This window comes from Spinacia oleracea, chromosome 6 (genome assembly GCF_020520425.1).
Source record: "Spinacia oleracea cultivar Varoflay chromosome 6, BTI_SOV_V1, whole genome shotgun sequence".
Taxonomy (NCBI): Eukaryota; Viridiplantae; Streptophyta; class Magnoliopsida; order Caryophyllales; family Amaranthaceae; genus Spinacia; species Spinacia oleracea.
The window spans coordinates 118599172-118612355 of NC_079492.1; the positions used below are offsets into that span (position 1 = coordinate 118599172).

The 13184-nt window shown below is 41.1% G+C and overlaps 1 protein-coding gene across 1 annotated transcript in view; it reads left to right on the forward strand.

Moving 5' to 3' along the window:
* The window catches only part of LOC110804765 (exocyst complex component SEC3A), a 32165-nt gene that overhangs the window by 13354 nt on the left and 5627 nt on the right, over positions 1-13184 (forward strand). The window contains exons 7-19 of the mRNA XM_022010368.2: positions 415-532; positions 1807-1911; positions 2656-2757; positions 2830-2967; positions 3664-3792; positions 3875-3955; positions 4032-4106; positions 10951-11124; positions 11207-11363; positions 11465-11529; positions 11643-11813; positions 11981-12060; positions 12778-12859. Of these exons, the coding sequence (XP_021866060.1) occupies positions 415-532; positions 1807-1911; positions 2656-2757; positions 2830-2967; positions 3664-3792; positions 3875-3955; positions 4032-4106; positions 10951-11124; positions 11207-11363; positions 11465-11529; positions 11643-11813; positions 11981-12060; positions 12778-12859 (1477 nt within the window). The remainder of the gene's footprint in view (positions 1-414; positions 533-1806; positions 1912-2655; positions 2758-2829; positions 2968-3663; positions 3793-3874; positions 3956-4031; positions 4107-10950; positions 11125-11206; positions 11364-11464; positions 11530-11642; positions 11814-11980; positions 12061-12777; positions 12860-13184) is intronic.

Here is a 13184-nt window from a genome sequence, read left to right on the forward strand (position 1 = left end):
GTCATGTAATCCAATAAATAACTACTGCCTCGCTTCTTAAGTAAGCTGGACTTCGTTTCTTGGCCAATCCAGGTGCTAATTTAGGATTCAGTTAGAGTCGAGTCTTTCTTCCAGTGAAAGTTTTGCTTTCCCGATTTTCCTGTATTTGGCTTATATCAGTTTAGTATACCGGGATCTCTTGTTGCCCGGATGTCTATGTAAACTTAATTATCTGGATAGGCTGTTGAGAATAGATAGCTTCTGTAAATCTCTTTTAATTTTTCGGAGTAAGTTTTGTTTGATTTGCTTCTCAGTTGTTATGAGTTACGACAGTGTAGATTCTACCTATATGTTGCTGGAAATGTTGCTTGTTCAAGTTGCTTCTCTATGTATTCCGCTCACATAGTATGACCCTGATTGTTTTGTTAAATGCAGCTATGTCATGGGTATTGGAGAAGCAGAAGCTTTTTCCGAAAGGTTGAAGCGGGAACTTCAGGCTTTGGAAGCAGCAAATGTTCATGCTATATTGGAAACAGAACCCTTGGTGGAACAGGTAAACGGCTTTTAACATCGTTTATATCTCTAAAATTGTGTGCACTGTGTGCTACACCTTTGACAATAGAGTTGATTTTCCCTTCGATTTTATTGTGAGCCTCATTATTTTTTTTTCTCAATGTTCGAGCACTTGAACTTTTGATTCCACTCACTATATGCAACAAATGATAAGGTTATGCTCCCATACAGGTTGCAGTATGAAAAATCCTCCGGAACCGTTAGCTATTAAGAATGTGCAAATGTTTCCCGCTGAAAATGTTTATCCTAGTTTCTTCTTTGGAGTAGAGAAAGACTATATTAACTCGAGAGAATATAAGTGAGGACTTTGTATCTGACCTTTCAAATTCGCAACAGATGATGGAAAATTGTAAAGCTAGAAATACAGAACTTTGCAATGCTGCTGAATTCTCTACTGAGAATATATGGAGTAAATATTTATAGCTTCAGCCAAGCATTGATGAGGAACTCACTGTATTTCATATTAGGACAGCGCTTGTTTGATGTTAATTTTTAAGGACTTATCATTCTGTATGTCACATATTACAGTGCTTTTGTAAAGCCAGCCATGTTTGAGGATGAACTCAGCTTTGTCGTAACATCTCAAACTCTATAGATCAAAGTTGCTATAAAACAGTCAATGAAGAAAGTCATGCTCATCTCATAGAGGGCATCGTTCTTGAATACTGATAGTTTTTGTTTGTAAGAGTTGGGATAACAATAAGATTGAAAACTTTCACCTCAAGGAGAAATTTTGCGTTCCACATGACGGTGTAAAAGGAGTAGGATAGCAGTTTCAAAAGAAGACACACAAACCATTTAATAATAGTTCATATTGCTTTAATTGTCGGCATGTGGGTGCTATTGCGGGAGAGGAATGATAGGATTTTTCTTGGCTGGGAATTCTCTTTGGTTACTTTATGGGAGCAAGTGGTGTGTTTTTCTGTAACTTATCTCTGACGTAATGCGGTATTAGGGTTCTTGTTTTTGTTGGTGGACTTCTAGCTCCCCTATACTTTTTCCCTGTCAAATAAAATATGTTTTCTTACACTAAAATTATGGCTTTAAGGTGTCTGCCCCACTTTTTTGATGACAAATAAACATAATTGATGAGTAATATAGGACTCGGAAGATTTCGGATCTTGTTGGTGACAACTGATTGAACCATTGCTATTACAATTTTAGATGTTCCAGGAATTCGGCCCTTGATTAATATGATTAATTTGAAAGACCCTATCACTTACATTGCTAAGCTAGTAACGTGTTTAAATGCAGGTACTAAGGGGGCTTGATAATGCCTTGAACTGTGTGGACGATATGGATGAGTGGCTGGGGATATTCAATGTGAAATTGAGACACATGAGAGAAGACATCGAGTCGGTAAGTGGGGTTGACTTTTAAGGATTTTTCATTTCTGTATATTAGTTGATTCATCTAGCTGAATAGCGATTGCAATTACTTAGTATTTTCTACTTGTTTTCTGATGCATTCATTTTCGGAAAAAATGGCTTGTATTGATTTTTGGGAAAATTATTCGTAATAACTCTATGGCACTTTCAATTTGGTGACCTAGAAAAAATAAGAATTTTGTTGGTCACAAAAATAACCACCGACAATTGATTTATGATTATGTAACTTTTAAAGTGAAAAAAGTAAAATAAATTGAACATGTAATTTCAAAAATGAAAGAAAGGTATTTATCAAGTAAAGAAAGGTATTTATCAAGTAAAGAAAGGATCTTTTGTTTTTGAAAATTAAACCCCTTGTGAGTTGTAACCAGTCCACCACCAGACCATCTCCACCTTCATCCCTCTCACCTGAACTGATCACCCCATCAACCAGCCAACATGCCCAACACACTAACCACAGTAACCTAAACAGCATCGCTTCTATCCATAATTGGCTTTGAGAGACCTTCTTAATAATTGCAATAATAAGGCCGTGCTGATACGAACTGGGCAAGACATCTGTAATTTTTGTTAGGCCCGGGAAAGTTCTTGTGCTGTTGAATTTATGAAATACTACTATTGGTAAAATATAATGCATGCAGATCTGTCAGTGGTTCTAGCTGGTCACTTGTTTCCTTTTCTTCTCAAAACCTCTTCCCTTGTTTATTATTTTCAGATAGAAACCCGCAATAACAAGTTGGAGATGCAATCTGTAAACAACAAATCGTTGATTGAGGAACTTGACAAGCTTCTTGAGCGATTACGTGTTCCCTCTGAGGTATGCTACCCCCCTCTTATCTCTGCTTGCCTGATTCTTTTAAATCTAAATTGACGACTTTCCTGCATCTAGTATGCAACTTGTCTTGCAGGAGGTTCCTTTGATGAATCAAACATGATTAAAAACATAGAAGCATGTGAGTGGCTTAGTGGTGCTCTACGTGGCTTGGAAGTCCCAAATCTGGATACCACTTTTGGAAACATGCGAGCAGTATGTTCCAAAAATCTTGATTTCTTGTTTTTACTTTAAAGAAGCAGTTTTTTTTAATCTACTTCAAAGCAGTATATTGGACTCGCATTAAGTGGCTTGTGGGTACTTAAATAGTTAAATTTATGTGATTATTCTATAACAGCATATGCTGTGTCATCAAGGGTGAACGTTTTATTTAAGAGCCTAATGCATGCTTAGCAAGTAAATGAACTTACACATTTCGTATGTAAGTAAAGTAACAAGTTCAATTAGGTTATATTTTCAACTGAAAGTTTTTCAGACAACATAATAATTGTACAAATTGCAGAATTGTAGGATAAGTTACAAAAAGTGTGGTCAAAATGACATTGACTAAGCATTGACAATCAATAAAATTGTGATAAATTTTTCCCTTTTTGATCCCCTCCAACTCCGATCATCATAAATTTTCTGCTGTAGAGTTTGAGTGTAATTCTCCATAAACTTCAAATTTAGCTCTCTCTTCTGGTGTGATTTTGAGTAAAGTGATATTCTTGGTTCATTTTTAGCATCTGGCAGAAAATTCGCGAGGATCATCCGTTTTCAAATTTGCAGAGAGTCTGGTTTATATTATTAGAAAATTTCTCCTGAATTCTTATAGTTTTATGAGTCTTGCTTGTCCTTGTAAAATTGTATTTGATTACATCAATGTCTCTCTTTTTCTTAAAATATTTATAGGTTAGAGAGAAAAAAGCAGAAGTTGAAAAGCTCAAAAGTACATTTGTTCGTAGAGCATCTGAGTTTTTGAGGAACTACTTTGCAAGCTTGGTGGACTTCATGATAAGCGACAAGAGTTATTTTTCGCAGGTATCGGATCAACATTTTGCTGTACTCATTCGGAAGTATTATGACTCTGGTTGAGGTTTCATCATTGTGTGTCATTGAGCAGCGTGGACAGTTAAAACGACCAGATCATGCTGATCTTCGGTACAAATGCAGGACATATGCTCGCCTTCTGCAACATTTGAAGGTTTTAACACTGCAAACTGTTCCCATATATGCTTGTTTCACTTGTTTAATCTCATCCCTTTCTTTTGATGTTCCAGAGCCTTGATAAGAATTGCCTCGGTCCGTTGAGGAAAGCCTACTGTAGCTCTCTGAATTTGCTTCTACGTAGAGAGGTGAGAAGACTAGATAAACCTGAATTTTAGACCTACTGATTGCTAACTTCATAATTTACGGACAAATAAGTTAATGCCTTTAAATAAGGTACAATAACATGACTTTAGGAAAGGACTTTGGTATGTTCATACACTGTAAGATACTGAGACATTAACTGCTACACACACATTTCATGTATTCTCTAGGGGGGCTACAGAAGAATTGGGCTAATCTGTAAATTTAATAGAGTTTCTTTCTGAGGACACCTTGTCTTCTTTCTGTATTACCCTTTCTAAGTTTGATAGTTATTATACTCCCTCCGTTCCTAAATGTTCTTCCCGTTTCTATTTCGGACGTTCCTAAATGTTCTTCCCAGTTGGAATCTATACTATTTTTTGACATACTTTTTTTTCCTAAAATACCCTTATATCCCCTTCTATTTACCAAATTACCTAAAGATTCTACCCAAATTCCCACCTAAATTTCACAACCCCTATTATTTAATTCTTTTCCCTTCCCCATATACCCACTCTCTCACCTCCTTTATCACCCATCTTTATCACTCTTCTCTCTTCATTTCTCATTTATGAATTGTTTAATAAAATATCTACCTTATCTCTTATTTCTTTATTGTTTTTTCCCTCCTTCATTTATTCCAATCACTTACACCCAATCATTACTCTTACACCCAATCATTACACAAATACCCAAACAAACCAAGATTCTATTTTTCTTAATTCCCTCCCCGATTCCAACCGGGAAGAACTTAAAGGGACAGAGGGAGTACCTTTTAAGTTAGAATAATATATTTTCTTATAAAAAATTTATATAATATAATGTACCTCATTTGGAAACTTTTAATTTGGAAACTATAAAGTTTTTGAGACATATTCTGCTTACTGTTAGAATAATTGAGAAGTTCAGTTGATTGCTATTTTGCAATGTACCTGCGATTTCCACACAACCAGCAAAATAGCAAACCAAGAACACAGCAATTTTGGGAGAGAAAGATTGTTGCTTTAGGATTACTTGAAGACAGAAAGTTACAAGGGCAATAGCTTTAGGCTATTAATCTCTTAATTCGGTGACTTTAGGTCACAACTCTCATTCACTTACTACAATTCACAATCCTCTCTCTCTCTTTCTTTCTCCTATTTATGCTACTCAGAAATAGGCTGCAAGTACAAGCATTTAATTAAAAGTTGCTTTGTCAGGCCCCAACGGCTCCTGCCTCTCCTTTCCTTGTGGTGTTGTTGAAGTTGCTTGTCCCTCCCTTCCCGCGTCTGCTGTACACCAGAATAGATGTGTCAGGTGGTTTGGTGAGGTGGTCCATTACAACACCCCGCCCCAAAAGAACCACCTTGTCCTCAAGGTGGAAGGCTGGGAATCTATCTGAAATCAGCGCAGCCTCCTCCCAGGTGGCCTCAAACGGTGGCAGACCCTTCCACTTGATCAGAACTTCAGTCACACCCCCTGCTCCTTTGTTAGTACGCATGTCAAGCAGCTGCTTGGGCTCCCCAATGAGCTCCAGCTCTGAGTTCAGTTGTTCTGGGATCGTTGGTGAAGACGTTTGCAGACCAATTGCCTTCTTAAGTTGTGATACATGGAAGATCGGGTGCACCTTACAAGTTGGTGGAAGTTTTAGTTTGTAAGCTACTTCCCCAATTTTCTGTAGGATTGTATAAGGCCCATAGAAACGAGCGGCTAGCTTCTCAAACGGCCGTTTAGCTAAGGAACGCTGCCTGTAGGGTTGCAGTTTCAGGAATACTTTCTCACCTACTGTAAATGTCTCTTCTCTCCTTTTAGTATCCGCATACCTCTTCATTACTTGTTGTGCCTTCAAGAGATTTACCTTCAATTCATCGAGCACACAGTCCCTCTCTTGCAACATCTCTTCCAGACTATCTACGGGTGTCTGTCCCAACCCAACGTGTAGCAATTTGGGAGGGTCTCGCCCATAAATCACCTTGAATGGAGTCATACCAGTAGACATATGAGGTGAAGTGTTATATGAATATTCGGCCCATGGAAGCCACATGGCCCACGTCTTGGGTTTCTCCCCCACAAAGCACCTCAAATACGTCTCTAGGCCCTTGTTAACATTTTCAGATTGCCCATCCGTTTGGGGATGGTAGGATGTGCTTCGCTTTAGGTTCGTGCCGTGTAGCCTAAAAAGTTCCTTCCAAAAGATGCTAAGGAAGATGCGATCCCTATCCGAGACTATGGATGAGGGAAAACCATGTAGCCTGACAATCTCCTTAATGAACGCTGTGGCCACCGTTAAGGCAGTGAAAGAGTGTTTCAAGCCTATGAAATGCGCAAACTTGGATAAACGGTCCACCACCACTAAGATTGTGTCTACTCCTTTGGACAAGGGCAGCCCCTCTACGAAGTCCATAGAGATGTCCTCCCATATGGCCACGGGTATTGGCAATGGTTGGAGTAATCCCGAAGGGTGCTGCTGGGAATGCTTGTTACGTTGGCAAGTGGCACACTCTCTCACATAGCTGGCCACACTCTTACGCATCCCTTGCCAAAACCACTCCGCTGCAAGTCTCAAGTAGGTCTTTACTTCACCTGCATGCCCTCCCGTTGGCGAGTCATGATACTCCCTTAGGAGAACCGGAATAAAGGCGGATGACTTTGCCAGTACCAACCTCCCTTTATAGAGAAGTTTGCCTCCGTTTAAACTGAAGCCTGTTACTTTCTTGCCACCCTCTAACTCTTCCTTGAACCTCTGCAGTCCCTTATCCCTCCGTATCTCCTCCTCTAATTCACCCCACTCAATATTCTGTGAAGAAATCAGCGCCCCCAACTCTATCAATCCGAACTCACACTCGCCCACCTCCTTCCGAGATAATGCATCAGCAACTCGGTTTGCCGAACCGGGTTTGTATTGTATCTCAAAGTCGAACCCGATCAATTTACGTACCCACCTTTGATAGTCTGCCCCCACCTCTCGTTGTTGAGTTATGTGGCGCAAACTTTGCTGATCGGTACGCACTACAAACCTTCTCCCTAACAAGTAATGCCTCCATTTTTGCACGGCTAAACAGATTGCCATGAGTTCCTTCTCGTAAATGGACTTGTCCCTGGCTCTTGGCCCAAGAATACGACTATAGTAGGCGATGGGCCGACTATCCTACATCATCACTGCCCCTAGCCCATGGCCCGAGGCATCCGTCTCGATCACGAACATTTTCTGGAAGTTAGGCATTGCAAGAATAGGTGCTTCTGTCATAGCCCGTTTGAGTGCTTCAAAAGAGCGAGTTGCTTCCTCTGTCCACCCAAAGCAGTCCTTCCTGAGTTGGTCCGTGAGTGGCTGGGCAATGTGCGCATACCCCGCAATGAATTTTCGGTAGTAGCCCGTCAGCCCAAGAAACCCCCTCAACTCTCTCAAATTTCGCGGAAGGCTCCACTCTTTCATTGCTTTGATTTTATCCTGATCAACGGCTACACCAGAACTGGAAATTACATGGCCCAAATAAGCTATTTCCGTTCTCCCAAAGTCACATTTCTTGTAATTCGCAAACAATTGATTCTGCTCTAAAACAGTCAGTACAATCTTCATATGCTCCCAGTGCTCTTCTTCACATGAACTGTATACAAGTATGTCATCAAAGAAAACTAATACAAATTTGCGTAAATAGGAACGGAATACCTCATTCATGAGTGATTGAAAGGTGGCCGGGGCGTTTGTCAACCCAAACGGCATCACGAGAAATTCGTAATGGCCCTCATGGGTTCGGAAGGCAGTTTTGTGCGTGTCCTCCGGCCGAACAAGGATCTGGTGATAGCCTGCCTTAAGGTCAAGTTTCGAAAATATGCGTGCCCCATACAACTCATCCAGTAGCTCATCAATCACCGGTATTGGGTATTTATCCGGGACGGTTTCTTTGTTCAATGCCCTGTAATCAACACAAAATCTCCAACTCCCATCCTTCTTTTTCACCAATAATACAGGGCTCGAATAAGGGCTTGTGGATGGTCTGATGATTCCCGCCTCCATCATTTCCCCAATTAACTTCTCTATTTCGTCCTTCTGGATTTGGGGGTAGCGATAAGGTCTTACACTTACCGGATTACTATCTTCTTTCATGGTGATTGAATGTTCATGCCCTCTCGGAGGAGGCAACCCCTTTGGTGGCTCAAAAACTCCCCTGAACAGCCTTAACAATTTGCACAAGAAAGGGGGGCACACGGTGTCACTATTCTCTGCCTTGTTCTCCAAGTGGTTGAACTCCACCAAGATTCCTCCTCCTTCCCTCCGCAGTACCTTTATCATGGCCTTAAGTGAAATTCGGGAACGGGCCAAGGAAGGGTCTCCTTGTAGTGTTACTGTTTTCCCTTGCAATTGGTACCTCATGACCTGTGTTTTCCAATTAGTCACCACTGACCCAAGTTTTTCAAGCCACTAGACTCCTAGTATCATTGCCCAACTCCAGTGGAAGAAAGTCTTCCTCAATCTCTGCTCCCCCCTGGAGTTTCAACCTCACCCCTTGACACTCTCCGGTACCGCGCACCGCTTCTCCGTTACCCAACGATACTCCGAACCCCACTGATCCCGTTACTGGAATTTCGAGTTTCTTAACTGCTTGAAGGGAGATGAAGTTATGGGTTGCCCCGGGTCGACCATGACCACCACTTCCCCTCCTCCAATTTGCCCAATCAACTTGAGCGTTTTCGGGTTTGTAAGCCCGACAATCGAATTGATGGATAGTGTCGTGGGCATCTCTTCTCCTTCTTGAGACTCCAACACCAACAACTCGCCATTACCCTCCTCCTCCGTTGCGTCTTCTTCATCCACCAACAGGACACTAAGCTCCCTCTTCTTGCACTGATGGCCTACTCCCCAACGCTCATCGCACCGGAAACACAAGCCCTTGGCTCTCTTTTCCTGCAATTCCCGTTCTGTGAGTCTTTTTGTTTCTCCGGCGAACCTCGAGGTGGACATGGTGGATTTGGTAGGTGTTTGGCTGTTTGAGGCGTAAGAGGTGGTGGGTGTGGTGTTTTGCGATTTGTAGGAGTTACTTTTGGCTAAAGGGTTATAGTGATTTGGAGTCAAGGTAGGAACTTGGGTTGGGTTTGTTTGGTTACTGTAAGTGGTTTGGGTATGGGTATGGGTAGGTTGTATTGGGCTTTTACTGAAGTAGGAAAATCCCCCACTCCTACTTGGGCCGAATCCTCCTCTCTTCAGGCCTTGCACCCGATTTCTCTCTTCGATCCGTATTGCAAGATCCATGGTCCGATCCAGATCTTCCGGGTCTAAAAGTCTGATTTCTGCCTTAATTTCATCTTTTAGCCCATTTATGAATTGGCCCATCATGATACTTTCCGGCACATCGTCCAAGGGTGACGCCAAATCGATAAATAGTTTCTGGTACTCGGCCACAGTGGTGGTCTGGTGAACGGCGAGCCATTGCTCGTGGAGGGTACCGGAATTTGTCGGTCGGAATCGGGCCAACACCCTAGTTTTCAGTTCTGCCCAGGTACTCATGGGTCGACGCCGCAGCTCAAACGTGTACCACCTCAAAGCGTCGTTTTCCATGGCAACCACCGCTGCCTCCATCTTCTCTTTCTCTGATAAGCCATAGAAATCAAAATACTTCTCACTTCTCAAGATCCACCCATCTGGATCTTTCCCTTCAAATAACGGCATATCCAACTTCCTATATTTCCAATGTCCTCCGCCTCCTCCACCCTCGTCATACCTCCTACCCTGCGGCCGATATCGGTGGTTCTCCGAATAAGCTTCATCCTCCGGGTGGCGAACTGGGGAATTGGGTCTGTTGGCTAACAACTCCATTTCATTCTGGAAATCCTCCTGACTCTTTTTCATCAACTCCAGTTGCGAGACCTGCTCCTCCCGGAACCGATCTATCCTCCCCTCGAGACTGGCGGTTGCCGCACTAATGGCCTCCTGGTTTCGCTGAGTATCCTCGTCGCACTTGGTTTGGAAATTCTCGGCTATGGTTCGCTGAAAGGTAGCCATCCCCTCTGTCAACAGGCGTTGGATGTTACTTTCAAGCCCCTCTATCCTTCGCGTCACCTCAGTTAGCCCAGTTTCCATCCCATCCATCCTCTGCGAGTTAGACAACACCATGGCTGCTGCTTTTCCTTCCCGGACTCGTCTGCTCTGATACCAAGTGCAATGTACCTGCGATTTCCACACAACCAGCAAAATAGCAAACCAAGAACACAGCAATTTTGGGAGAGAAAGATTGTTGCTTTAGGATTACTTGAAGACAGAAAGTTACAAGGGCAATAGCTTTAGGCTATTAATCTCTTAATTCAGTGACTTTAGGTCACAACTCTCATTCACTTACTACAATTCACAATCCTCTCTCTCTCTTTCTTTCTCCTATTTATGCTACTCAGAAATAGGCTGCAAGTACAAGCATTTAATTAAAAGTTGCTTTGTCAGGCCCCAACGGCTCCTGCCTCTCCTTTCCTTGTGGTGTTGTTGAAGTTGCTTGTCCCTCCCTTCCTGCGTCTGCTGTACACCAGAATAGATGTGTCAGGTAGTTTGGTGAGGTGGTCCATTACATATTTACTTCTCCTAACCTTCGGCAGCAACTTGCCTTTTTGCCTGACCAATGGCTCACCTTTTCCCACTGTTAAAGTTGATTAACTTCCCTGGCTGTGGTATTTTGTTTTCATAGTTCCACTTTTAGCAGACATCCGTTTGAAAAAGAAAAAAAGGAACTGAAAAAGGGAGTATTGCTACACTAGATTCCTCGAGTTATTTGGACTAAGGTCTACTTACAGGAACAATTACTATATTTATTGACACAATGTGAGACTAAAAGTTCTTTTTTCTTCTATCTCATTTACTGTTTGTATGTTTCTGTTCTTTCTATGCAGGCTCGTGAGTTTGCAAATGAGCTTCGAGCCAGCACTAAAGCTTCAAGAAATCCAACTGTTTGGTTGGATGCTTCTGCTGGTGCTGGTCAAACTGTGAGCAATGCAGACACTTCAGCAGTTTCTGATGCTTACGCCAAAATGCTAACTATATTTGTTCCGCTCCTTGTTGACGAGGTTATGATCAGCAAATTTTAGCTCTAGGTTCTTTCTAGTATGTAACATGCTGTTGTCTTACTGGAACCCTTTTGAATCTCAGAGTTCCTTTTTTGCTCACTTCATGTGCTTTGAAGTTCCTGCTCTCAATCCACCGGGAAGTGTTCCCAATGGTAACAAATCTGCATCAACTGTGGATGATGCCGATGATGATGATGATCTTGGGATTATGGATATTGATGATAATGATGGGAAAACAGGTATATTTCATCTTTTAGTGCGACATATTCATCTTAATGTCTAATGCATTTGCCCCTAGCACGCGGATACTCAACTTATTGATATTATGTATTATGCCTAGGTAAAAATTCTGTTGAGTTGGCAGCATTAAATGAATGTCTTCAAGAGTTGCTTGACGGGATTCAGGTAAATTCTTTTCTATTATCTATCGTGAATGTCCTTTTGCAATGTCTAGATTATAAAATAATCCCTTATACATTCATCTGCGTCGATTGTTTTGTGTTGTGATTAAATCTCAGGAAGACTTCTATGCTGTTGTGGATTGGGCCTACAAGATTGACCCCTTGCGATGCATATCAATGCATGGGATTACAGAACGCTATCTTTCCGGACAGAAAGCTGATGCAGCTGGATTTGTGCGTCTCTTGCTTGGTGATCTTGAATCTAGGATCTCTATGCAGTTTAGCAGAGTAAGTTCCAGCCTTTAACCAGTACCAACTAATAGTAATTTGGACTGTTGGAGGTCAATTATGATTTTATTATGATACTGTTGTAATTTGTTGGTGAAGCTGACATGCACCAACCAGTATTATTTTGATTGTTGGATGTTAGATATGATATTATGTTTCTCTTGCAGTTTGTTGATGAAGCTTGTCACCAGATTGAGAGAAATGAGAGAAACGTCCGACAGATGGGTGTCCTGTCATACATCCCAAGGTAAGAATTACTTTTACATCTTATAAAACAGGAACCTCTCTTTAGTCTTTCGCCCCTTTAGAAGGCAAGGTATTTCTTGAGCAGGGCCTATGTTAGAGGAGGCAGCAGTCTTCAGGAATAGTTAGTTCATGATGTAGGCTTGCCTGGCTAGAAATTTCTCACTGAGCAAGTGAGCAAGTTAGCAACTGCTCGAATAATTTGTTTTATAAAAGGATAGTGGCGACCATGAAAAAAAAAGCATGTGAGAGATGATAGTTTGTTTAATTATTTGATTGAGGACTAGGGGCGACATAAAAAGGGAGAAAAAAACATAAAATATGGTAGTAACTTACCATAAAAGGAAGTGATGCATTTTATTAGGGGCGACATAAAGTAGCAAGTGATGTATATAAAAAGGGACGGAGGGAGTAGTATACAATATTAAAGGCTATGTTGACTAGAAGCAACTTCTATTTGTCGATGCATTGAGTTTGCAAGAATGCAACATGTATGATTTCCTTGCCTGCACCCCTTTTCTTTTCTTGATTTTGCTTGGATATACTCCGTACTTAATAAGTAATATTACCTTTCCTAATTAAGAGCAATAAAAGGTAAGAGTAAAAATGAAGGAAGCAAATAACAGTCACTGAAAGATCTGAAACAATTCAATGCAACTTTTTCTCTTGAAGATATTTGAATTATTCATGATGAAGTTATTTAAGTATGGTTTGTGCGTAGATTCGCTACACTTGCAACCCGTATGGAGCAGTATATTCAGGGACAATCCAGGGATTTAGTTGACCAGGCATACACAAAATTTGTGAGTATCCAGCTTATTATGCTTAAAGAAGTATTTGTCATACTGTAATATTGATTTGCATTTATATTATGTCCGCCGTAATTATTTTCAGCAATGGGATTTATCTGGCATTCTGAGTGCTAATGTATGTTTTGGTTTCAAAAAATATTATATGGATCCATGTTCTAAACTTCTTAAGTATTACTTACCTGTAATCATGATACAAACATTGTGATTTAACATAACTACCTTTGTTATCTTTACTGTCTGGTTCTAGCTTAACATACTAATTGTACCTGGTTCTACCTTTGATTATCTTTACTGACTGGTTCTAGCTTAAAGTACT